General features: G+C 29.9%; 1 protein-coding gene across 6 annotated transcripts in view; it reads right to left on the reverse strand.

Annotated features, from left to right (window-relative positions):
* LOC122507649 (glucose dehydrogenase [FAD, quinone]-like) overlaps positions 1–25,568 on the reverse strand; it is a 404,897-nt gene that overhangs the window by 54,818 nt on the left and 324,511 nt on the right. For all 6 annotated transcript variants that reach the window (XM_043620473.1, XM_043620470.1, XM_043620469.1 and 3 more), the window contains 2 exons: positions 19,353–19,818; positions 18,907–19,277 (listed from right to left, as the gene is read on the reverse strand). In XM_043620473.1, coding sequence (XP_043476408.1) covers positions 18,907–19,277; positions 19,353–19,818 — 837 coding nt within the window. The remainder of the gene's footprint in view (positions 1–18,906; positions 19,278–19,352; positions 19,819–25,568) is intronic.

Consider the following 25,568-nt stretch of genomic DNA (forward strand, 5'->3'; position numbering starts at 1 on the left):
AAATTCCAGTGTGTAAAGTGATTTTCAGTGCGTAAAATGATTACTTTACGCATTCTTGTGACTGTTTGATGAGAAACCATGAATTAAAGCTTTTAAACAACAATTTACAATCACATTTTTATTTTAGCTTCTAGAAAACTTCATTTAACAGTTCCCCCACTACACCTAAACTTTCAGTAATATTGGCAATATTGCTGCAAGTTTAGTTGTTTTAGTGTTGCAAAAAATTTTGTATGACATTCGTGCGTAAATCAGTTTGTACTTGTGTGACTTGCAGCACTCGCCTTCGGCTCGAGCTGCAAACGTCACACTCGTATAATCAACGATTTTACGCACTTGTATCATAAATAACTATTTCATAACAAGGTGCAAAAATGTGCCCTTTTTTGCACCGCGTTATGAAAAAGAAAATTTTCAACTAAAATAAATTTTTTTTTGTAATTCATGACTTGCGTAAAGTACGTAAGTTACCTAATTAGTGCAATTTACAATAATTCATTCATTACGTAACTTAAGTTATTTACGTGAGTGCAACTTACATTATTTACGTAACTTACATTATTTACGTAACTTACATTATTTACGTAACTTACATTATTTACGTAACTTATATTATATACGTAACTTATATTATATACGTAACTTACGTTATTTACGTAAGTTAACTTATTTATATAACTTACTTTTGTTATTTACGTCAGTTACGTAAGTTACGTAACCTACGTAAGTTGTGTTAATTACATAACAATTTACACAAATTTTAAGCAAATAATGTTATTACATGTTCAAAATAATTATATGTGACTGGGTCTGAGAAAAGGGACTTTATGGGACTAATTGCATTACATTTTAAGGACCTTAAAGTGCAAGAAACGGTCTAATTCTAAAAATAGATTTTTTTGGGAAAAGGTCCCTTTTCTCAAACGCGGTCACATATAAGTGAAATAAATGTGATTTGATATAAAAAAAATAATTAAATTTTTTATTTAAATTGCACTTTAAAATATGTAATTTGTTCTTTTTCGTTCGAGTCAAGTGTACCAGGTTTACCATTTGTATTTATTGATTGACCGATTGTCATTTGTTATTGTTCGTACCAATCAAGCGCTTCAATGTTAACAATTGTTTCTGATGATTGTCCGACTGACTGTCATTTGTTCTTTTTCGTTCGAATCAAGTGCTCCAGGGTTACCAATTGTTTTTACTGGTTGACACACTTACTGTCATTTGTTCTTCTTTGTTCAAGTCAAGCACACCAGGTTTACTAATTATTTCTATTGATTGGCTGACTGACTGTCATTTGTTTTTGTTCATTCGAATTAAGTGCTCCAAGGTAACCAATTGTTTCTATTCATTGGCCGAATGACTGTCGTTTGTTTTTGTTCGTTTCAGTCAAGCGCTTTAGTGTTAATCATTAATTTTCTTACTTTTACTCATCGTAAGGTTGACCTAACTTTTACTATTCAGGATTAATTTTAAACAATATTCGCCATATTGGATCCACCATTATGATTGTTTACATTTCAACATTAGGAACCCCAAAAAGCCCCGAGTAACAAGTTTCAAGTAAATCCTATTGATTTTTAATTTTTTCGTCCTCCATATTGGATCCGTTATTTTGAATTTTGACTTCAGATTCGTAATCAGCGACCCTAAGAACCCCTGAGTAACAAGTTTTAATCGTTTCTAATTTTTTTTTAATTATTTCGTCCGTCATAGTAGAAAATGTATCTTGACACTTTTTTTATTTATTACTATTTTATTTATTTATTATTATTTTTTTACTTTTGCTTTTTTATTATCTGTTTGAAGAGTTTTACTAGAGCTGAGAATTTTAAATTTTAAGTAATGTGTTATTTTTAAGAAATTCAAAATGTCGGACAAAAATTTTTAAGTTTATGTGATTGATCTTAACTTTGTCACTCGGGGATTTTCGGGTCGCTGATTACGAATTAGATGTGTAACGAATTATCATGTGTGAGGGTGAATTAATCTTTGTCACGTCGTTGGGTATGATCGTGTGAAATCGATGAGAGACCGAAATTTCACGATGTTACGGTAAGTCATGCCCAAAATCTCTGTGAAGCGTCAGCATCGCGGAAGTTCTGTGTACCCGTTAGCGGGGTAAGTAATATAAAACTAAAATTGAACATAAGAGTGTGAATTATAATTCGGAATCATCTTATTACAGTTTTTTGAATCAGAGCAATAAAAATAAAATAGAACCCCTTCGGGTCTGTCGCAACTTCTCTTGTTTTCATTGCTTTGTAGGAGAGGCACGATTTTGACCCGAACACGTTTTTCTGTGGAGGAGTGACGATTGGCGAACAATCGAGTATAGTCGACTTTCGGAGCGGCGTCTTCACAAATACGTATTTCCAAGCGGATTGATAATGCAAGGCGAGATTAGGCTGATTGATTTGATCATCTCACATTAACCCGATCACGAAGTGATCTAGGACGAAACCGACAAAATCACGCCTGCGAGACGTTGAGCCTGCTCCTAGAATCGACAAAGATAATAAAAGATAAATTACCGTCCACGAGTATCAGGACAATTACATTCGACTCTATGAAAAAACATGCCACCACTTTTTTAATCATATTTTGGAAATTAAAGGAGATACAAAAAAAACTTAAATACGGTTAGAAAGCTGATTAAATTCTGCGTAAAATAAACCATCTTTGAAGTCATTTCGTTAATTATTTTTTAAGTTGTAGAGTGAGAAAGAAATAAAAAAAATTATCAAATTTTCTCATTTTTGTCTCTTGATTTCAACTTTTTCAAAAATCTAGAAAAATTTAGATAAAATTTTTCTAAAAACACAGAAATCTTCGTTAGAATTTCAGCTTTAAAATAAGCCTTCGAAAATTAAAAAAGGTTAATCCATCTTCGATATATCATTTAAAATGTTAAGCCATGTTTCGACCGATTGGTGCATTGAAATTCAACTGTGACGACTTGATTCTGGCTTCGCGCGGCAGCGAATGAGAGAAAACAGGGACGAATTTATGCTGGAGAATAATAAATAATGATGTATCACGAGTAATATAAAGAAACTCAAAAGATCATCGTTCCCCCGCATGAATTCGTCCCTGTTTTCTCTCTCATTCGCTGCCGCGCGAAGCCAGAATCGAGTCGTCACAGTTGAATTCCAATGCACCAATCGGTCGAAACACGGCTTCACATTTTTCATGATATATCGAAGACGGATTAACCTTTTTTAATTTCCGAAGGCTTATTTTAAAGCTGAAATTGTAACGAAGATTTCTGTGTTTTTAGAAAAATTTTATCTAAATTTTTCTATACTTTTGAAAAAGTTGAAATCAAGAGACAAAAATGAGAAAATTTGATAATTTTTTTTATTTCTTTCTCACTCTACAACTTAAAAAATAATTAACGAAACGACTTCAAAGACGGCTTATTTTACGCAGAATTTAATCAGCCTTCCAGCCGTATTTAAGTTTTTTTGTATCTCCTTTAATTTCCGAGATATGATTAAAAAAGTGATGGCATGTTTTTTTATAGAGTTGCGTGTAATCGTCCTGATACTCGTGGACGGTATGTAAGTAACTTCTACTATTCCGTGATTCTCATTTGATTTTTTTAAATAATTCTATTCTTTTTTTGTTAAATCGTTAAAAAAGAAAAACAGCTGTGTCCGACGACTAATAATCTTCATTGTTAATTTGCAGAATTGTAAGATTTATGAATGAGTGAGTGAATGTATGTTGAAATGTTGATTTTGTTTAATTATTGTGGTCAAGGATAAAGAATAAATTTTATATACAAAGAATAAATTGCCAATTAATTGTCTAAATTCACCCCTGAAGATAAAAAACATTTATTTTTTTGTAAAAAGTCTCTTTCGATTTATAAAATATTGAACAATAAATTAAATTCAAAACAAATGTTAGTTTCAAAAATTCAAAATAGCGGATTTAATATGGCGGACCAAATTTTTCAACTTTCTGAAATCGACCTTAACTTGGTCTCTCGGGAGTTTTCGGGTTCACTGAATACAAATTCGATTTTAGTTTCCAATAAGTGAAAATGGCGGATCCAATATGGAACAAAGATTTTTACTTTATGCAATTGAACTTAATTTTGTCACTCGGTGGCTTTTAGGGTCGCTGATCAGTGTCGCTGATTACGAATACGATTTAAAAAAAAAAGTGGCTAATATAATATGGGGGAAGAGAAATTCAATAGTATATTATGTGGCAAGCACGTAAAACAATACTTTTTAGGTGAGGATGTCGTTTTCAATACGAGCTGTCGTTAGTGCGTCGCAGATGAGATGTAGGGGAATTGGAAGCGAGTCGGAGTCAAGCCGAAGTCGCACAGACAGCGAGTATCCTTCAATCATTCAATTTTTAAATCTTTCAATCTCAATCTCAATCATGCAATCTTTCAATTATTCAATCATTTAATCTTTCAATCATTTAATCTTTTAATATCAATCTCTCAATCTTTCAATCCCAATCTTAATCGCTCAATATTAATCTCAATATAAATTTCAATCTCAGTAAACTGCCATAAGGCAGTTCTGCATAACTTCCATAAAAAGTCTTTTTACGGCTGTTGTCCAGAACTGCTTAAAAAAGTGCTACTATATTTGCCCAAAACAGGTCCCAAAAAGACTTTTTTATGTCTATGGCGAAAAAAAAATTTTATATCCACACACGCTGGTCGTTTATCGTCGCAAGTGCTTATACAAAAGTCAAGTGTCAGTGAGCGCTCCTAAAATATTTACAGCTACCTAACTGGTATTAAAACTACCGTGTAACAAAATTAAGGTCAATTGAATAAATTTAAAAATTTTGTCCGCCATATTGGATCCGCGATTTTAAATTTCTGAACACTACACTGAGAAAAAAGAGGGCGCGTTACAGCACATTTTCGATTCATGTTGCGCGACTCAACCCTGAATTCTTCTACACACTTTCTGGGGCGTGCAGCGTGCAGCACGCCCCAAAGAGCGTGTAATACGCTTCAAATACAGCTCGCCTCGACTCAGGAATCCGCTGCACGCCCCAGAAAAGTGTCTAGCAGAACACAGGGTTGAGTCGCGCAACATGAATCGAAAATGTGCTGCAACGCGCCCTCTTTTTTCTCAGTGTAACATCTAATTTGTAATCAGCGACCCCGAAAACACCTAAGTGACAAAAAAAATAAGGTCAATTGAATAAAGTTAAAATTTTTGTCCGCCATATTGGATCCGCCATTTTGAATTTTTGAACACTAACATCCAATTCGTAATCAGCGACTCCGAAAATCCCCGAGTGACAAAATTAAAGTCAATTGCATAAATTTTAAACATTTTTATTTCTAATTTATGTTTCTTAAAAGTATACAATTTTTGTGTCCCTATGGTTGAGAATTGAATATTATTCACAGACGTTTTATGAGTAAAAAAATTATCAAACTTAAAAAAAAGAATTTTTTTGTGTTTTTTGAAATTAAAACCGCCATATTTAATTTTGGGTTAAACGAAACTCTTTTTTTACATTGAATCGAAAAGAGCAAACTCAAAACCTATAAAAAACATACTTGAGGTATAAAATATAATCCGTTTTATTCATAAAAGTATATAGGTGGAAATTGCACAAAGAATTTTCTTATTTCAGGCGTTAATGGGTTAAAATCTCTTCTTCTTTTATCGATACATTAAACATTGTCCCTACATCTAAATTTACGTCAACTTCTTCTGCAGGAAGCAAGTGACAGCGCGTCATCGTGTCTCATTTTGTCGCTATTTCAATGATGTAACTCAAAATTAAATTCGGAGAGGTAATTGAGCCATCCAACAATTTGTGGGTTTCGAGATTTCAACGAGTTAACGTAAGCAAGTACTTTGCAGTCTGTAATAATATCAAATTTTACTAAAATAAAAAAAGGTTGCAATTGTTGGATCGCCCAAACTATGGGTAATAATCCTAACTTACTTGAGTAGTAGTTTTTCAACGTCAGATGTTCGACGACGTATAGCTTAAACCACATATAAAACGTTTTCATTGTGAGATTGTAATAATAAGGCACCTAATCCGAGAGCTGAAGTAACCGTGTGCAATTCAGTTCGTGTTGCCTTCGGACTAAAATACGCTAGGCAAGGTTTCGATCCGATGAGACTTTTAATTTCGTTGACATATTTTTCTTAACCTTTGCCCCATCTAAATTTAACGTTTTCTTTACATAATCCTAAAATAGATGACATTATTCGCGTTACTTCCTTTAAACCGATTCCTGTTTACTTTACTTCTTATATGTAAAAAATGCATGATTTTATATAACATATTTATAACATAACTTTTTTACTTTTGCAAGAAAAATGCGAGGAAACATGCACTAATTATGTTTTTCCTTAACCTTATACAGTATAAAGGCTAGAAATAAAACTTTAATATTTTAAATATTATTATTTTGTACAGATGGTTGGATTGAAATATCATCGAATTCAACGTAAGTTAACATTATATACTGCATAAAATTTTTAATAACAATTATACAGCACGAAATGTTATAATTTTTGCAACCTCTTTGTATGGACAAAATGTTTTTAACAAATAAACCTTCTATTATTATATTTTTTGAGAGATGAGATATTGTCAATCTATCCAAGTCAGGTTAAAAAATTAAAAACCATCTGTTTTATGATTCGAAGAACACAGTCGTTCTCTTCAGACACTAAAATTTATTATAACTAGATTAAAAAAAAATTTTGTATACATTAAAAAATAAAAAAATACAATTAACATTTACCCAAAAGAGACGTTAATTTTAATTTCACGATCATCTACCATAAACACATGTTTTCTGTGACTATTTTTTTAACATGTTTAACATGTGCTCTTAACCAAACATTATTATTTAAAAAAATTTTTAATTTAACATTTTAACAAAAAAGAAAAAGAAAATATTATAAATTATAAAAAATGAACAAAATTTTTTACTTTTTTTCTCAAATGAACAATATTATATGTCTTAAGCAGGTATTTATTATAATCGCAAAATTTAAGTGATTTTAAACAAAATTATCATACACATAACCATAAACTTTTATTAAATGCTCTTTTTTTAAATATTTTTTTAAATTCTTGTAAAGAACTTTATCATGTTTATATGCATTCACTTCGTAAGTTTTGACACTTGGAGGTTGTTTACAGGTATGCAGACCTTCAGAAAAATATTGAATTGACATTAAAGAATTTTTCAATATTACTGTTATTCGTATTTTCTGGAAGAAAAAATATCAAATTTCAAAAAAAAAATTTTAAACTTACAAAAATTGTAAACTAAATAAGTCATACTAAATAGTCATTTTGCATATGATCAAAGTTTTCTTCATATTAAAAGGTTAAACTTTTTTAAAACTGATTTGATTAAAGTTGATGATGGCTTATTTTCTTCAAAAAATGATTCTCTATAACTTGACCGCACAGATTTATAAACAAGGACACCGTTTTGAAAGTATGCTTATTTGTTTAAAAAAAGTGATTTAATTAAAAAAAATTTCTTAAAAAATAAGCATATTTTTAAAACGGTGTATTTGTTTATAAATCTGAGCTGTCAAGTTATAGAGAACCATTTACTGAAGAAAATAATCCATCATTGACTTAAATCGAATCAGTTTTGAAAAAGTTTAACCTTTTAATATTAAAAAACTTTTACCATATGCAAAATGACTAAATAAACAATTTTTGTAAGTTTCAAATTTTTTTCTTAAAATTTGATATTTTTTATTATAACTTCTAAACGGAAGTGCAAAATATTATTTTTTTTATTGTTTATACTCCTGCCCTATTGGCCTTACGCACTTCGACAAGAGTCCCCGAGAAATACTTTTTTGGATTAAGCATAACCATTCTACATATGAAAATTCTATATATTAACCTAATTTTGCGTCTACAGCCGACTTTATTAGGAGTACTCGCATTCGCCTGGACCAGCCGTCAATGGGTTTTCTCGCCAGAGAAGAGGGAAACTGTAGAAAACCTCTCTGAGTACAACCGGTTTATCGACAGTCGAGTTCTAATGGTGTGTACCGGACAATAATCGACGGTGCACATCATTATACCTCGACGTCAAACCTCCCGCTCAGATTGTCTCACGTGCCGGAAAAATACCAAGCCAAATGGGCGCGAACCAAGGGTACTTATATACCCTTGGTCCTTAAACGACCGCCAAGCGAGGCATCTATCCGACTGAGCTAATCCGTCGGTAAGTGCAAAATATTCTATAATATCATTGATTGGGTTAAAATCTCGATATATATTTCAGGAAATTTTAATACACTTCGTATTTTTTGAAAAATTTTGATTTTTCTAAAAAAAAATAAAATAAAATTTTTTGATATTTAGACAAACGTAGAGACTAAATTTTTTAATGTATTTAAATTTCCTGCAATATATATCAAGATTATACTCCAATCAATAATATTCTAGAATATTTTACAAATCTGTTAAGTAATTTAGTTTCTACGTTTGTCTAAATGTCGAAAAATTCAATTTTTTATAGAAAAATCAAAATATTTTAATAAATACGAAGTGTATTTAAATTTCTTGCAATATATATATATATATATATATATATATATATATATATCAAAATTTTAACCCAATTAACAATAATCTAGAATATTTTATATATTCGTTTAGAAGTTTAGTCTCTGCGTTTGTCTAAATGTCAAAAAATTCATTTTTTTTAGAAAGGTATAAAGGCAGTCATTTGTTTGCGGTAATTTTTGTAACACGAGTGGAGGTCGAGGGCGCCCCGAGACCGGAAGGAGTCATTTAGTAAAGGCATCCTGAAATTTCAAATGGTTTTTTCTCAAAACTACATTTTTCAAAGAGAAAAAAAACTGGTTTGCGTAAATCCGGTAATAGACGGTCACCCAAATCATATTATGTCCCTGCTAAAAATTTCGGACTAATCCGGATTAAATCCAGGTATAATAGTGTGGATTAGTCCGATAATTGTACGAAAATGATCCGCATTAATCTAACATCAATCCGAGTAAAACTGTGAATCCTAAATTAGTCTGGTGTAATCTTAAATGTCTCTGAACTAAGTCCGTAATTATCATGCAACAATCCGAAATTATGACCGTTAAAAAACTCATCTAAAATAAATGCGGAATAATCCGAAATCAATATGTAGGGGAGACTGGGGTAAACCCGCTCACTTTTTTTAGATCGGCTAAAATCTAGGAAATTATTCTCTAAATCCAAGTTAATTTATATCATTTGAAAGCTTATGATTTCTACTAAAAAAATAAAAAAGAGTTTTTGATTTATCTTTTTTAGTTTTACTTAGAGAAACTTTTTAATAGACATATATACCAAATTTCGAAATCACAATTTTCCAGGGTAAACCCGCTCACTTTATATTTTCAAGACGGAACAGTTTTATTTTTTAAATATTAAAGTTCATCTTATTCCCGTCTTAAATATGATTTATTATTGATAATTTATGAGTTATATAAACAATTCTGTAAACAACAAATTGGTTTAATAAATAATGAACATAGATTTCATGAATTACAACTATGGATTTAAATAGTGTTATATTTTATTAAGAGAAAGTGAAATGTAGTTACAATTTTGGTTTTAATAAGTCATAAATTGTGTTATTGTTGAAATATAATACGTGAAATTATTTTATTCTAAATTTTAAATTTAAAACTAAGTGAGCGGCTTTACCCCGACTTCACGTGAGCGACTTTACCCCGAGTGTATTCCTCACATTTCAGAATAAATTTAATTAAATCTTTTTAAAATAAGACAAAACTATATATGTACTTCGAAGAAGGACATCCAATGTCAACAAAAAAAATTTGCCAGATAAATTAATACTCAAAAATAATGATCGAAAAACTTAAAAATCCAAAATACGTTTTTTTTTCTGACACCTCTAAAAACATTTGATCGTCTCTGATTCTATGTTGAATTCATGAAACTAAACGAAAGTTCGTTAATATAAGTTGAATGTTAAGTACTATTCACAGTACCAATATTTCCATCTTAAGTTGAGTTCATAGCGTCAAATCGCTAGTGAGCGGGTTTACCCTGTGCGCGGGTTTACCCCAGTCTCCCCTAAAGAATACAAAATCATTCCGCAATAATCCGAATATACTCCATTTAAACGATTTAATACGAAACAAGTATGGAACAATCCAAAATCTGTATGCAAAGAATCCGGTAATAGTCAGCGTCAATCCAAATAATATCCGATTAAAACACCCCAGTCCGAAATAAGTCTTATTATTATAAGAATTTGTAAATATATACAATCCACAGACAGTTCAAAACAATCCATATTCAATCCAATTCAAAGATTTAATCCGGAATGATTTTGGTATAATATTGAATTTGTATATTAAAAACAATTTGTATTAAATGCAGATAAATTTAAACTATAATTATAATTTCGTATGACAAAAACCTGACGAAAACCAATTTTGTTTAAAAAAATTTTTAACTTCAAAAACGATCCTTCTACCTCATACAGTATAAATGCAGGCTAATTGTTTATAACATTTTTACAACAATATGTCTTTTTTTTAAATTATGTAATATATCATCTGAGCAAAAGGATATCCCAGGGATATCCTAGAGATATCTCGCGGGATATGGGGATATCCCTGGGATATTTGTGACATCTCAGAGATATCCAAATTTCCATCCCATGGGAGACTCGCGCGGAATATCCAAATATTCTCCACACGGGATATGCCACGTGAGAAATATAGTAATATGTTGATAAATAATTAGAGCTTTATAGAGTTGAAAAACCATTATTAAATTATATCCAAAATGAGAAAAAAATTATTTCAAAAACAAAAGATTATTTGACTAATATATTAGTCATTATATATATCAAAGTTATTTTTTTGTAATTTAATAAAAATTAGTTGAATTCAATAAAATGTCTTTTTAACGCTAAAAATCTATTGTGTGTGGGTTTAAACTAATTTTGGTCAATTCATTTTGTCTATTACTGATAAATATTTATTGGTTAAAGATATTTACAAGAAACTAAAAAAATGTGAAAGTTAAACATATTAAACAGCAACACTTATAATCACACAGTGCAAAACACACGCTTTTGATCTAATGACGCGACGCCATGGTCGCCATGACACACAACAGCTGGGAAGGTCGACGCATGCGCGTGTAATATTATATGAGTACATACATATAAAATTTTATTTCTTCTTGTTTTTTAAAGGGAAAAATATACTGAATTTTCAGTAATTAATCTAGTAATTCATGCAGTATTTGTTTAGAATGTAGTTAGCATAAATATTTTTGAATAATTTAATATAAGATTTACTAAAAAAGTAACTAAAAAATCGTACACTTTAAGCTGAATTTATAAATATATATATTTCCCACTTTCGTTAATTTAATGCAACAAATATCTAAACAAACTTTTTCTAATTTAAATGCGTTAAATATAATTTCACAGCTCTTTGACACACACTCTTTGACACTTGGACAGATTGCATTTCGTTTCCTGCGCATGCGCTGACATATCCCACACGGGATGACCCACGAAAGAAAACTTTTCATATCCCGTTGATATCCCAGGGATATCCAGTGGATGTCCTTGAGATATCCAAATTTCCGTCCCGTGATATATCTCATGGGATCTCATTGAGATATCCTAGGGATATCACGGGATGGAAATGGGATATTCGCGGGATATCCCGTGCTGTGAGGGTACGTTCTCGTAGTAGTTTTTTGCGTCGAATCGAATGGCGCTATCAGTTTTTTATGAAAATCAATTTTTCTTCATTTGTTTATAACAAATTGTTTAAAAAAATTTTTTTTTTAAATTTTTAACGTCAAAAATTATTATTAGACCCTATGCCAGGATCCCAATAGTTACTATTTATATCGGCGTCCCTGTGCCCATGGGCATTAATGGATTAAAAAAGGAAAATAATATTTATAAAAAAGTTAAAAATATATTGTTAAACTGATTATAATAATAATATATACGTATATAATTAATAAATGTATTAGGGGCGAGCAGTAAAGGTCATATCATCTTTTAAAATACACTGATATAGGCGCTGCTTAGTTAGCGCAACGCACAAAAACTCGTAGCGCAAACTTCAAAAATTTTTTTCTCAAAAACATCAAAAATCACTTTTTTAAAAATTTAACCACTTATTTAGGAAGGTTCAAATTTTGAGAAAATAATTTTTCTAGAAAATTCCAAAATGTCCTTTCCTTTTTTTAACAATAAAAAATTATTGTTTAAACAAATTATTGAAAAATTAATTTTTCTTAACTTTTTTTTTAATATTATAAAAAATTGACATTTTCTCTACAATTTTGAAGAAAAGACTTTTTTTTGTAGAATCAATAGTTTTCGAAATAAAAATTCTCAAAAAAGTCATTTTTTTCAGTTTCCGATTTTTCAAATCTAAATATCTTGCAAAAAAAAATTTTTTTTGCAAAACTGTTTAGCACAGTTATTTAGTACCTTATGTACTACAAAATTACAAACTTTAAGAAAAATCTGTGACCCACCATTTGCTTTTTGTATGGAACTGCCCATTTGCAAGTTGCGTATTATCAGACTAACTTCGGACTAGATCGGACTAATTCCGGATTCACTGGTTATACACAAACCACATTGAATGATATTCGCTCGTAATGCATCACTAGTTTCACTAGTTGTTCACAAACCGTATAGAATTCTGATAGTTTTATAGTAAAGATGTTCTGAGTAAGGTAAAACAATTTTTTTGACATTTCGGTAGAAAAGTTCCTTGTTCACTCGTCCTTCATTCTTATTAATTACGTGCAGTCGTTTTCTTATTAATTTATCAATAAATTTCGAAGGATAGCTATTATTTAAAAGCAATTTTTTGTCAGTATTGTTTTTTTTGCGTGAAAATCTTTATTTGATAATTTTACAGCTTTGTCAATAAGTTTGTAAACAATACCAATTTTTTAAGACATTGGATTATGTGAATAAAAATTTAAAAGCGTCCAGCAAATATCTAAAATAAATAATAATAAAAAATTTATTAAAAAAGGCTAAGATTTAACCCAAAAAACTAATAAGACTAATTGCGTTTATAAAATCAAATATAAAAATTGTTCAGCTTGTTATGTTGGTGAAACAAATAGAATGTTGAGTGTAAGAGTCGTCGAGCATAAAATGTCAAAAACCAATGTTATTGCGACACACAAACGTGACTTTAAACATCAATTCGATTGAGACAATGTCTTAATTTAAGATAATGAACCCGTTTGGAGAAAAAGAATAATTTCTGAAATGATCAACATAGGACTACAAAATAAACCTCTCAATAAAAAAGAGGATACAAAAAATTTTAATCAAATTTATAAAAACTTTTTTTCTTCAAAGTTATTTTATAGGAATAATTAAATTGATTGAAAAAGATCCGTATTATTCAAATTCAGATTCATGCGCATTGCAATATATATAAGCACAGAAATTACAACTGTCAAAGGTTCATCGACCTGTTAATAATATATTTATAGATTAATATTATATTTATTTTTGTATAGTTGATATTTATATCTCTAACTTTTATTTTGTCTAAGTAGTCTTCGTCCAGCAATATATGTACATGTAAAATTGTTTGAACAAAAATTTTATAACGTCTCTTTTCGGTAATTGTTAACTGTATTTTTTTATTTTTTTATGTATACAACATTTTTTTTTAATTTTGTTATTATAATAAATTTTAGTTTATGAAGAGGACGACTGTGTCGTCGAAACGTAAAGACAGATGTTTTTTTTATTTTTTAACCTGACTTGGATAGATTGATAATATCTCATCTCTCAATTAAACAATTTTAACCAAGTAATAAGTTCAACATTATACGGGTAATTAAATTTAAAATGTCATTTTCATGTCCTGCCCAAAAATCTGGAATACTAGTTTATATATAAAAGTTTTTGAAGTCAATTAATTTTCTTAATCACTTCTTCTACTTAAATTAATAATTCTTAGTCGCTAGAAATTCTCTGAAAAAATTTGGCAGAAGAATTAGAAGCAAAATGTCAGTGGTGTCCGTTGTCCGCACTTAAGAAATCAGAACTTTACCTAATAATAAAAATTGTTGATTCTCACATTTTTAGTACCAGAAAAATTATTTTGTACAGCTAAGAGTCTATATTTTTATATAGTAATCGTGCTAGCAGAATAATTTTGATCCACTGCTAGAAAAAAATCAAAATCGCCTGTCCGTAAGTTTCATATTTTTAAGTAATTATCGCAAATTTTGAATATCATGCCTGATATTTAAATAACCTAGTGCAGATAATTGCCTTATCAAGCGTTAAAAGTATTAGTGATATGTAATTTAGGCCTGTGCGGTTATTGAATTCTGTAACCGGTTTCCGGTTATTGAAATAACCGGTTATAAACCCGGTTACAGATAAATAACCGGTTATTCGGTTATAACCGGTTTTAACCATATAACCGATTAACCAGTTATTCGGTTATTATGAAATAACCAATTAACTGTTTATTCGGTTATTTTAGAATATCCGGTTAACCGTTTTTTCGGTTTTTTGAAGTAACGAGTTAAACGGTTTTCCGATTATTTTGAAATTATAGGGAAAGAGAAGCATTATTTTTATTTGTGTAGATAAAATTGTTTCTTAAACATCTAATTTGCAAAACGGAAGGCAAAATTTTTAAATCTAAATTTAAATATTTTAATAGTTTCTTAGATTCTTTAATGTAATTTTTCAAAAATGAATTTTTCTTTAAGGGGACCATACAACACTTTTGCGTGTTTTTTCAACATTTATTTTTTCATAGTAAAATGTATCAAAACACTGGGCTCTTTTCACACATATAACCACACATATTGAGGATTAATAAAAAAATATTTTTTCATTTATTCTGACCTTCATGGCGACAAAATGGCGGCTAAAGTGATTGTCCGGAAAAAACTGGTTGACACGTTATCTCTGCTTCAAAATGTCGGAAAGAAAAAATCAAAAGAATTTCTTAAAATATATATATCAGTGGCTATGGCCTGAACCACAACCAACATTCTACATCCATTTTTAACCCCATTTTCTTACCGTTTTAGGGGTGGAAAAGGGGTAAAAAAATTTAAACCGCCGCCATTTTCTCATTTTTTATTCAAATTCACTCTTTTTTGGTTTACTGACATATATTTTAAAATATATATATATATATGACATATATTTTGAAAATAGAAAATGAATAAACAATCGGTTATTCTAAAATAACCGGTTATTCCAAAATAACCGGTTATTCCTAAATAACCGGTTATTTCAAAATAACCGAAAAAGGTTAACCGTTTGCTCAAAAATTTTATAACCGGTTAACCGGTTTTATAACCAGTTAACCGGTAAACAGCACAGGCCTAATATGTATAGCTTCTTAAAGAAAAAACATTACAACATTCTATCACATTTATAACTCGTACGGTTGGTGGCAGAAAGCAAGTAACACTTTGTCGAGCACACCATGTCAGTGGTGTCCCCATCAAAAAATTGTTCATAATATTAATATTTTTTAAATATTATTGTATCTCATTTTCAGTTATTACACGTACTTTAAAAATCGCAACGACTTTAACTTAAAAATAAAGTCTTTCTTTTTCGAAAATGAGAAATGAAGCAAAATGTAAGTGGTGTCCCTTGTCAGTGGTGTTCCCTAACAATTCTGTTTCTTGCAGCTTATTATTTTATTTTTAATAAATTTGTGTTAAATTTACTCCTTATATGCAGTTAATGAAGATTTGATACTGGATTGTAATTTATAAGCTGATTTTACTCTCACTATTCAAAAAAAATTATTAGTGAAATCTTTCAAAAATGTCAGTGGTGTCCCTCAATGTTCATATGTCTTTTTGGTCTTCAAAAGTATATTAATTTATGGCAGAACTCATTGCAAATATTTTTTAAGTCATGTTGAAACATTCATTATTGTAATTTGAAATATTTTAACTTTTTAAAGTTGTAAGAATTTATTTGAGAAAAGAATAAACGAAAACAGAAAATTTCTTATCATTTCTGCCTATCGTTTTTCACCTGGTGAAAATTAAAATTTGCTTCCACCTGCTCGACCACTATTATTTTTGTCTATTATATATTCTAGTCAACCAAAATAGAGTATCGTTAAGTTCAAAATCCAACATCGAAAAATCAAAGTTAGTAGGATCAAAAATGACATTTTAAATTTAATCACCCATACATATTATACTTTTTGCTTTTCGCTATACATAATTTTTCACACTTTCTCTTACCTTTACATATTTTAATAGCTTTAGATGATTTCCAGAATAAGATTGTAAAAAAACTCGATTTTTACCTTTTAATTACCGTAAGTGAGGCTAAATTCGCTCATGTAGGGTAAATTCGCTCAACCGATGTCTATTTTTTAAAATTCGATTAACATACTTTTTAGACAGAAATATTTAAGATTTACAATTGTTTTGGTTAATATAAATGGTAAACTTTAATTTAAAATTTATTTGCAGCAAATTCATTGGTAACTTTCAGTAGAAATTATATTTAAAACACAAGTGAATAATTTTCATATTGAACAAGTAGTATGAAAAAGTAGGAAATAAAGCTTTACTTCAAAATTTTTAAGTTGAATACTTCTGAACATTACATTTCCTGTATCTCCAACATGATATTCATAAAGCACAAAAATTAAAGCAATAAACAGATTCTGCAAAAAATCAATTAAAAAAAAAATTCAAATTTGTTGTGTAAATTCGCTCAGGAAATAAGTCTACAAAAAAGATGTTTGGGCCTGGATATTTTAAGTATGTTAATTACTTTAATTTATAATTCGATTTTTTGAAATAATAGTACTCTTATAACTGAAAATTAAACGATTTAAAACGGTTTAAGCACTAAACTGTCAAACTTAACCTTGTTTTTTTATGGTTATGAGTACGTTTGATTGAATGATTGAATCTAATTACTTATTGATAAAACAATATTAAATATTTATTCCAATAACTTTGAATATTGTTCTTAATTTTTTTCTTTATTGATTCTAAAAAATATTTAGTTTCATTTTTGCAGATTATAATATATTTTGCCAGAATAATAATGGTGAGCGAATTTACCCATCATTTAAAGGTAAATTCGCTCACAAAAAAACGGCTTATAAATAATTTTCTGCAACATATTTCAATTTCTTTATGCAGTAATAGGAAAGATAAAGGGTTAAAGATTATATATTTTCAGTGCCAATGTTTATTTTCATCGTTTCCCGAAGTTATTTAAAAAAGAATTGAAAAATTGAACGAATTTAGCCTCACTTACGGTACCTTTGAAAGAAAATCACCTAATAAGAAGACAATTGTTCTAACTGAAAAAGTCCGTCTGAATTTTCCACATGGAAATTTACGCAGAAATTCATGCTAAGATTTGAAATAGTTCACATGGAAATTTTTTATTTTTTTAATTTTTAAATATTTTCAGAAATAAACATCAAATTCGAATTCTGTGACCCCAAAGAGATCTCACTCACTACTTTTTGCATTTTTAAAGAGGGTTTCGTTCATATTTTGTGTTTATTAAAAATATAAAAAAATCCATGCGGAAATCCACATGGCAATCCACGCGGATTTCATGTGGATAGTTTCAAATCTCCATATGAATTTCTACCTGAAAAGTCTATGGGAAAATCCAAACGATTTCTTTCAGCTGGGGTTCTATCTTAGAAGGTATGTCAAAGAGCGCTCAGGTTGTATAACAATTCGAGAGCAATAAATTCATAGATATGTTATTTTGATAAGTTCAAACAAATTATATTTCTCCTTTAACTACTAAAGTTAATTTTTAAGTACTAAAATTGTAATAATTTATTTATGTATAACAATGTTTATAGATTTAAGAAGTTTTGGTTGAAGTTAAAAATTATCATAACTGAGAAATTTAAAAAAATTAATAATTTTTTAGTAAGAAAACAATAAAATTACGAATAAGTTTGGTTATGTTGAAAAGTTTTTAAATTGAAAATTTCTCATTTATATATATATTTTCTTCAATTCAACAGTGATTGATTGAACAATATTGCACAATATTGAAGAACGAGGCATGGCACGAGCGAAGCGTTGCATAGAAATACTTACATAAATAAAACTGAAAATATCTTCACTGATCATAATCGTTTTTAATACATAAATGTTTTTACTTTATGAAAAAATTGTCATCTAATTTTTGAACTAAAAACGTTCAGTTTTTAAAAGTTAGTAGGGTTATGTCACCTTAAGTGGACCGCCTGCGCTTTTAAGTTATCTGACAGCGGAAACGTTAAATAAATAGTGCGAATAGCAGCACTGCACCTAGAAACCGTAAGAAATTAAGTTCCGCGATAATCATATACGTTATCGTTTGATGTAACGAATTTTTAAGAATACAAACCAAAAAGGAAGTCGCTCTTACAATGAGTAAAGTGATTCGGAAGTGTAAAAGTAGTGTAAAATTTAAGTTTTAAAAGGTAACTTATTTTTTTCTACTACTTTGAACATTGAAATTGATTGTCTTAGTTTAATTGAGTAATTATTTTGACTCAAAAAAATTGTGGTGGCTGCCATAAAAAGTTGCATGTCACCATGAGTGGACTGCCTGTTTTTTATATTTTTAATGTCAGTTTACCATTTTTATGGATTAAAAATTAGCTTTTTTTAAAGTCAATTTTTTCTTCCAAATAAAAAAAAACCAAAGCTATTATGGTATAAATACTTGTCTGATGATCTAACCTAAAGCTTGGAATAGAAACCTGCGACTAATTTGCTTTCATAAAGAATTTTTTAGAAAAAAAGCTTAGGCGGTCCACTCAAGGTGACATTACCCTACATCTATTTTCCAAAAGAATATAGATAAACATATAATATATTTTGTAATACCTGAGGCATTATAGAAGCATCTGCTATTCTTAACCCTTTAATTCCATAAACCTTTAATTCAGGATCTACTACAGCCTGTGGATCAGATGGTGGTCCCATTTTACATGATCCAGCTTGATGATTTTCAGGACCTGTATCTTGACGAATAGCACAGTCCCAATATTCAGGAGTAAGAAATGCATACATTGAACATGCTCGAATTGGTCGGTTTACAAGTTGCAGGTTGTATTTTCTTAAAGCATTAGTTTGCGAAAGAGACATTACTTTAAGTATTCCTTCTACCATAATTGCTCGATCTTGTGGATCTTGCAAATAGTTTGCGGTAATTATTGGATGTACAAATGGGTTATTACTCGCTAATCGAAGTCTTCCTGGAATTACAGATACATTTTTGAAAAATGATTAAGATTTTAATTTGTCATGAATACTAAAAGTTATAAAATTACCTCTGCTGCGAGGCTGTAAATGAGTTGGTGAAGCGCTTATTCTACGTAGGTCATTACTCATGAGTGATCCAACTTCACCACTAGCAGCACAAGAAGCTTGATATCCTCCAAAGAAAAATTGGATATCTGGATGATCATTAGTAGTATACCTTGAAGGAACAATACCCGTAATTTGTGCCAAACCCGTGGAACTCATTATTCCCTTTTGATCTGATACGTATTCAGTAACAGCAGCCCAGTTTAAGTAATACTCATCACGTTGATTAATGCTCCATGATATTGTGTAAGATACATGATTATGAAGATTTTCACCAACACCAGGAAGATCTTTTACTAACTGAACATTTACTGACTTTAAATGCTCGGCAGGCCCTATTCCTGATAGCAACAAAATTTGTGGTGAATTAACAGCTCCAGCGCTGACAACAATTTCTTTTGTTACTCTAGCTGCTCTATATTCTCCATCCTGAATAATATTAAAGAGAAACAGTTTACGTTAATGAGTTCTACAGTTGAATAATAAGTATGCAACATCAAATAAAAGTTTAAATATTTGTTAAAAATATAAAAAATTAAACATTACTTTACTGATGTAGTAAATAATGGCGCAACGATTGTAAAAAAACGATTAGAAGAAGATGTGGAAGAAAGACAGAACCAAAGAGACGAATTGAAAAATCTTAGAGAATAAATGAAGAAGTCCAAGAATATATACGATCTCTAAGAAACAAAAATTTATTATATTATATTCTTAAATTCTACTTTTACGTTTACAACTCTGTACCTATAACAATTTATTGAAACACAAATTGTTGGTACTAATTCAAAATGAATTTGCTTTCTTCATGTTTCTAACATTACTACAATTTTGTAACCTTTTTATGCACAGACGACAATTTTTATTGTAATTAAAACATTTTTCATTTATTTTAACTCTATTTTTAATTAAACATAGTGGACTTCTTACAGACAACGGATTCGACATATTACTCGAATACGTTAAAATTCAAATAACGGATTCAACGTACCGAGCTTCAATACGTTTACCCGATTCTCGATATTCAACTTTTTACGTTACACAGCACTGCCTAATTATATATTTAAAAATTGACAGCCATGAGCAGTAGGTCCCACTGATCTCTATATATAACTGGATGGGCGATCACGTCGCCAGCGATGCTTCGATTAGAAGACCGGAAGCGCCATGTTTTGAGTAGAGCTTGGCTAAAAAAGGCGGGAGTATTCAAAAATGTAATAAAATTTACACTCGTGAATATTAAAATTTAAAGATAATAATAAATAATTTTGTCCTTTAAACAAATCAAGTAATTATTAAATAATTTTATGTAGCTTTAAGAAATTATTGAATTAAATTTAATAAATAAATCAATTGAAATAAATAAGATAATAACTTTAATAAAATATTTATTTAATTTTTATGACAAAAATTAGGATTTTTTATTTTTTGTATCTGTTTTAAATAAGTATAGAGATTATTAATTTTGAATGCAATTTATTTGCATTCTCTGAAATTAAAGAAGCATATTATTTAATCTATAGATTCATAAGCCGTCATTTATTAAATCAAACAAAACATAAGGAAATAATACAATGTGCTAAAATATTATGATCATTTATTTGTATTCATTCAATCATTAAAAAAGAATATATTATATTTACAATTTCTTGAATGGTAAATTAACCTTTATCTCCAATCTAAAAATTTCAACCATGAAATTTTCAGAGAATCCTTGGCTGATGAATTCGGCATGTATTTGTAATATACAATTTGAAACTCCACATGCGAAGATTAGAAAAATTTATTCCTGCATATTTATAATAATAATATTATAATTATTATTTATAAATATACACATTTAATTTTAATAGTTCATCTACAAGATTATTTTTAATCTTTAATAGTTAGTTTGACATCAGGAGCGATCTGAAATAGCTGCAAAATTAAAGAAAAACGTTTGTGACTGAAAGTAGTTTACAAATAATGAAAATAAAGTAAGCATTTATGAAATATGTATATTTAAGCAATAAAAAGAAATCAATATTCATGTGAAAAGCAAAGTTTAAATAAAATATACATATTTAAGAAATTATGAGTAATATGAGGTATGTAACTGAAAGGAAAAGCAGAGAAAAGGCACACAAAGAAACTGATGATTTCTGTACTAAAAAATATAAAAGTCCAATACATACCCATTTAAATAAACTTACAAAACCAATGCAACTCGAAGTACATTAACTTAAAAATACTAACAGTTTTGATTATCGTAAAGCATAAATTGAATGAGTATATACAATAAAATTTTTAAGCAAAATAAAGGAAAATCCGAAATTCATGCATACAAATATTTTTGTAAAATAAAACCAAATACCAAGTACAGAAACTTAAAAATTCAAACATGATATTAACTATAGTAAAAAATGAAATGAATTATTATATGGAATGAATTTTTTACAACGGAGAATATAAAACTCCAAAAAATACGCATACAAATTATAAATATGTAAACTGTAGCAATTCATAATAGAGTAACTGAAGAAAAATATTAAAGTTGTGGCTAATATAAAACATGAAATGAATGAATGAATATATATAATGAATTTTGTACGATGGAAAATGATTTCATCTGAAAGTTACAGAATCAAATTTACAACTACAATAAATACAACACATGGATAATATATATATGATATATTACATGGATATATGTGAGGATAATAAAGAAAAAGAAAGTCTCATGTAGCGTAGGGCATATTACAAAAAGGCACTATAAAATTTCTTTCACAGTACAAATCATAAAATTAAAAACACAAGCATAATATATAAACATTTAAAACAAACGCAACAAGTATTATTAACATTGAAAAAATATAGAAAATTTTTTAAAATAAACATTTTTCTGCATTAGAAATAAATAACATTTTAAAAAATACCTATAAACCTACTATATAAAAAGAAACCAAATGCCAATAGCATAGAAATAAACTTCCTAAATACTACTAAATACTACTGATTCTGCCAAATAATTTGCCGATTCAAGTAATGGCGAATTTTTTGGCCAATTTTTTTTTCAGAAACTGACTTCGTAGCTGAAAACATGCGCAATTTTATATAAGTTTGACAAATTTTTTTTGATAATGTGTAAATGTGATTTCCCTCTTCCGGTGCATCGTCAAACAAATGGTTTGTCAAAAAAGGAAATAAATTAGTCCCAGACTGAAAAAGGTCATTAAGAACTTTCGAACACAGGATAGCAGGAAAATTTTGCTCTTTTGGAACCATATTATTAATTTTAAGAAGGGAATACTTAAAAAACTGCTCAGTTCGTTGACAAATTATAGTCACTGATTCGCTGGGATAAGTTAGTCCTCCGTTACTTTTTGCTTCAATTAAACAATGTTCCTCGAATTCAGCTTCTCTTTGTCGAGAATGTACAAGAGCTTCGCGACACGGAAGGCATCGAACTCTCAAATATGTTTTCTGGTCATTTAAGATTTTTCGAACAACCCAACCAGCAATGTAAGAAACGCAATTTTTGGAAAATGGAGAAAGCGGATCTGGTAGAGCAACAGCGGTTATAGAAAATTCCTTATAGAAATTATTACTTTCGGTGCAATATTCTACTTCGCCAAGACCATATTTCTTTTCTACTCTTAAATTACTAATTTCGTCATACAAAGATGAATCATAATAATCAACCCTTTTTAATTTTGAATTTGTACTTGGAACTGTCAAAATGGTCGTTGAATCCATCGCTTCAACATTACCATTAGTAGAAACTACTTCGTGGTGCACAAGAAGACGTTTATACACAACAACGAATTGGGTACAAGTTGGACTTGTGCACCAACCGCCGCATTGCCTAATTGCGGAAAAAAACAGTTCCAAGTGATCTTGACTTAGTTTATAAGTAAGTAAATATTTGAGTTGAGAAGTCTCTGGCTTTACATATAAATCAAATATGTTTATTACTGACATTACTGCAGTTATAAAACCAACAAATGGAACGTAACGTCTAGTTTTGTAAATTGGCACACCTGCAACGTCCGTTATTTTTTTTAAATAATCAATTTCTTCTAAAATACTTTCCCGCCAAAAAACTTCATTCGACCTACGCAATGGAGCTTTAAACCCTTTACCTAAAGGATTTCTTGAGTTTAAAAAATCAAAAATTCTATCTATACAATGGATAAATCTAACTGCTGCTGAACTACCACGAAAATTGCTTAACTGCAAATATTTATCGCAGAATTCGATGGAATTAGCTGTGCTGCTGTTCAGAGTCTGAGCGGCAAGCATAACTTTCATTTTCATTTTATGAAAATCTACGTGAGCCCTTTTAAGTTTATTGCCTGCTCTAAGTCCTTCTTGTTCCTGTAAATTAACGAGGTTTTCAATAAAACGCCACTCAATTAAATTTCCTTCGCTGTCTTTTAACATTTTTAGTTGCCCTAAGCAATTTCGAAACAATTTAAGCATGTGACATGCATCGAAAATAACAAAGACTTTTTCTTTGGTAGAAGGGTGAGGAAAGAAGGGTTTCGGGTTTGGCATGTCGAATGTAGCTCCCAGTAATTTCATCGCGGCGAAATGTTCAGCAGTGCCATCTAAAGTTAAGGAAATTACTTTAACCTTCACATTATGCAATAAACTCAATGCGTTTGAAATCAGCCCTGAAGTAGTAGCGGAGTCCATGCCATCAACTACAACATATCCTATGGGAAGCTTCCAACTATTGTCTACTGCTACAACCATAAGAACAACTGCTTCTTTAGCTAATTTCATAGTATCACTATCATCTATTTCCGTCCCTAAATCTACGTATCCGCGGACCTTGCCATTTGGCAGATATTGTAGACCTTTTTTGATTGACATTCCGTCAATCATTAGGCTCACTACAACTTCTTGACCTTTCTTGTCAGCTTCCGATACTTTTCGCCGTAAAGCATCGAAGCTTTTGGATGTAAATCCTGGTTCTCCATTCAGAAGAGTACCAATCTTTTAAGGTTCTGGGACGAGGAAGAGCATTGCAAAACTTTCTTCTCACAAAAGCATAGGCTTTTGGAGAATAAAAATGTAAAGTACACGCAAAGGAACGTAACGCGGGCGGATATTTATCTCTAGAAATCGTATTTGCTTGTTTACCCTGTTTACTCTTATTTTTTTTGGACTTCGTCTCAATAGTATTATGATTTTTTAAAAACCGTTTCATTAGTTGCGAAACATCACTTTCTGCTATAGATTCTAAGCATGCAAGTCCACGCTCAGAAATAGCTCGTGTACGTCTTAATTCTCTTACTATTTCAGTTAAAGAAGTCACTTTTTTCCGCAGGCGCTTAATAACTTGCTTCTGAAGTTTTGACCTTGCCATACTCCTGTGTAGTCTCTGCCGCATTCCAGTACATCGTCTCTTCAAGCCTCTAGGGCTGGAGTAATAATGGTGGTCGTGAATTAATCTCCGTTTTGCTTGTGGAGTTGTAGATCTATCAGGCGTTTTTTCCTTTTCTGTGACGATTGTAGATTCAGTTGAAAATTGAAGATCTAAGAAAGTAATATGTATGTATGTATTATTACAATTAAAACGCCTAATCAGGGTGGCCGCAAGATTGACTTTATCAATTTCCCTGACATTTTACTGACATAACGAATTTCCCTGACAAAAATTTTTTTGTTTAGAGCAAAAAATGTATTGCATGACTATCTTAATTTCTTTAATTGCCCTGACAAAAAAATTTTCCTGACTTTACTCAAAAAAAAATTTTCCTGACATTTCCCTGACTTTACTGACATGTGGCCACCCTGCTAATGTATATATTATGAATACTGTCTATTCTATCTACTATATATATATTAAAAAATTCTTACCAACAAAATTTTTCCGAGTGTTAAGGTTACCCTACAATCCATTTCAACATTGTCATGATTTTACGCTTACCTGGTTTAAAACGTTTCGGATTTTGTACATTCTCTAATGTACATGAGTGTTTATTGGTTCTTGTAATTTCATCGTCATTTTCTGAATTTATTTCCATCGAAGTATTTGCAACGTTCGTTTGTTCAACTTTTTCTAATTGTGATGATCTTATACCTTCAGCGTCATTTTCCGAATTTACTTCTATTGAAATACTTGCAGAATCCTCTTGCGCAACTTCATGACGGATTGTAAAATCTGAAAAAGGGACGTTCATAAATTTCGT

Source organism: Leptopilina heterotoma, unplaced genomic scaffold (genome assembly GCF_015476425.1).
Source record: "Leptopilina heterotoma isolate Lh14 unplaced genomic scaffold, ASM1547642v1 Lhet_50, whole genome shotgun sequence".
Lineage (NCBI taxonomy): Eukaryota > Metazoa > Arthropoda > Insecta > Hymenoptera > Figitidae > Leptopilina > Leptopilina heterotoma.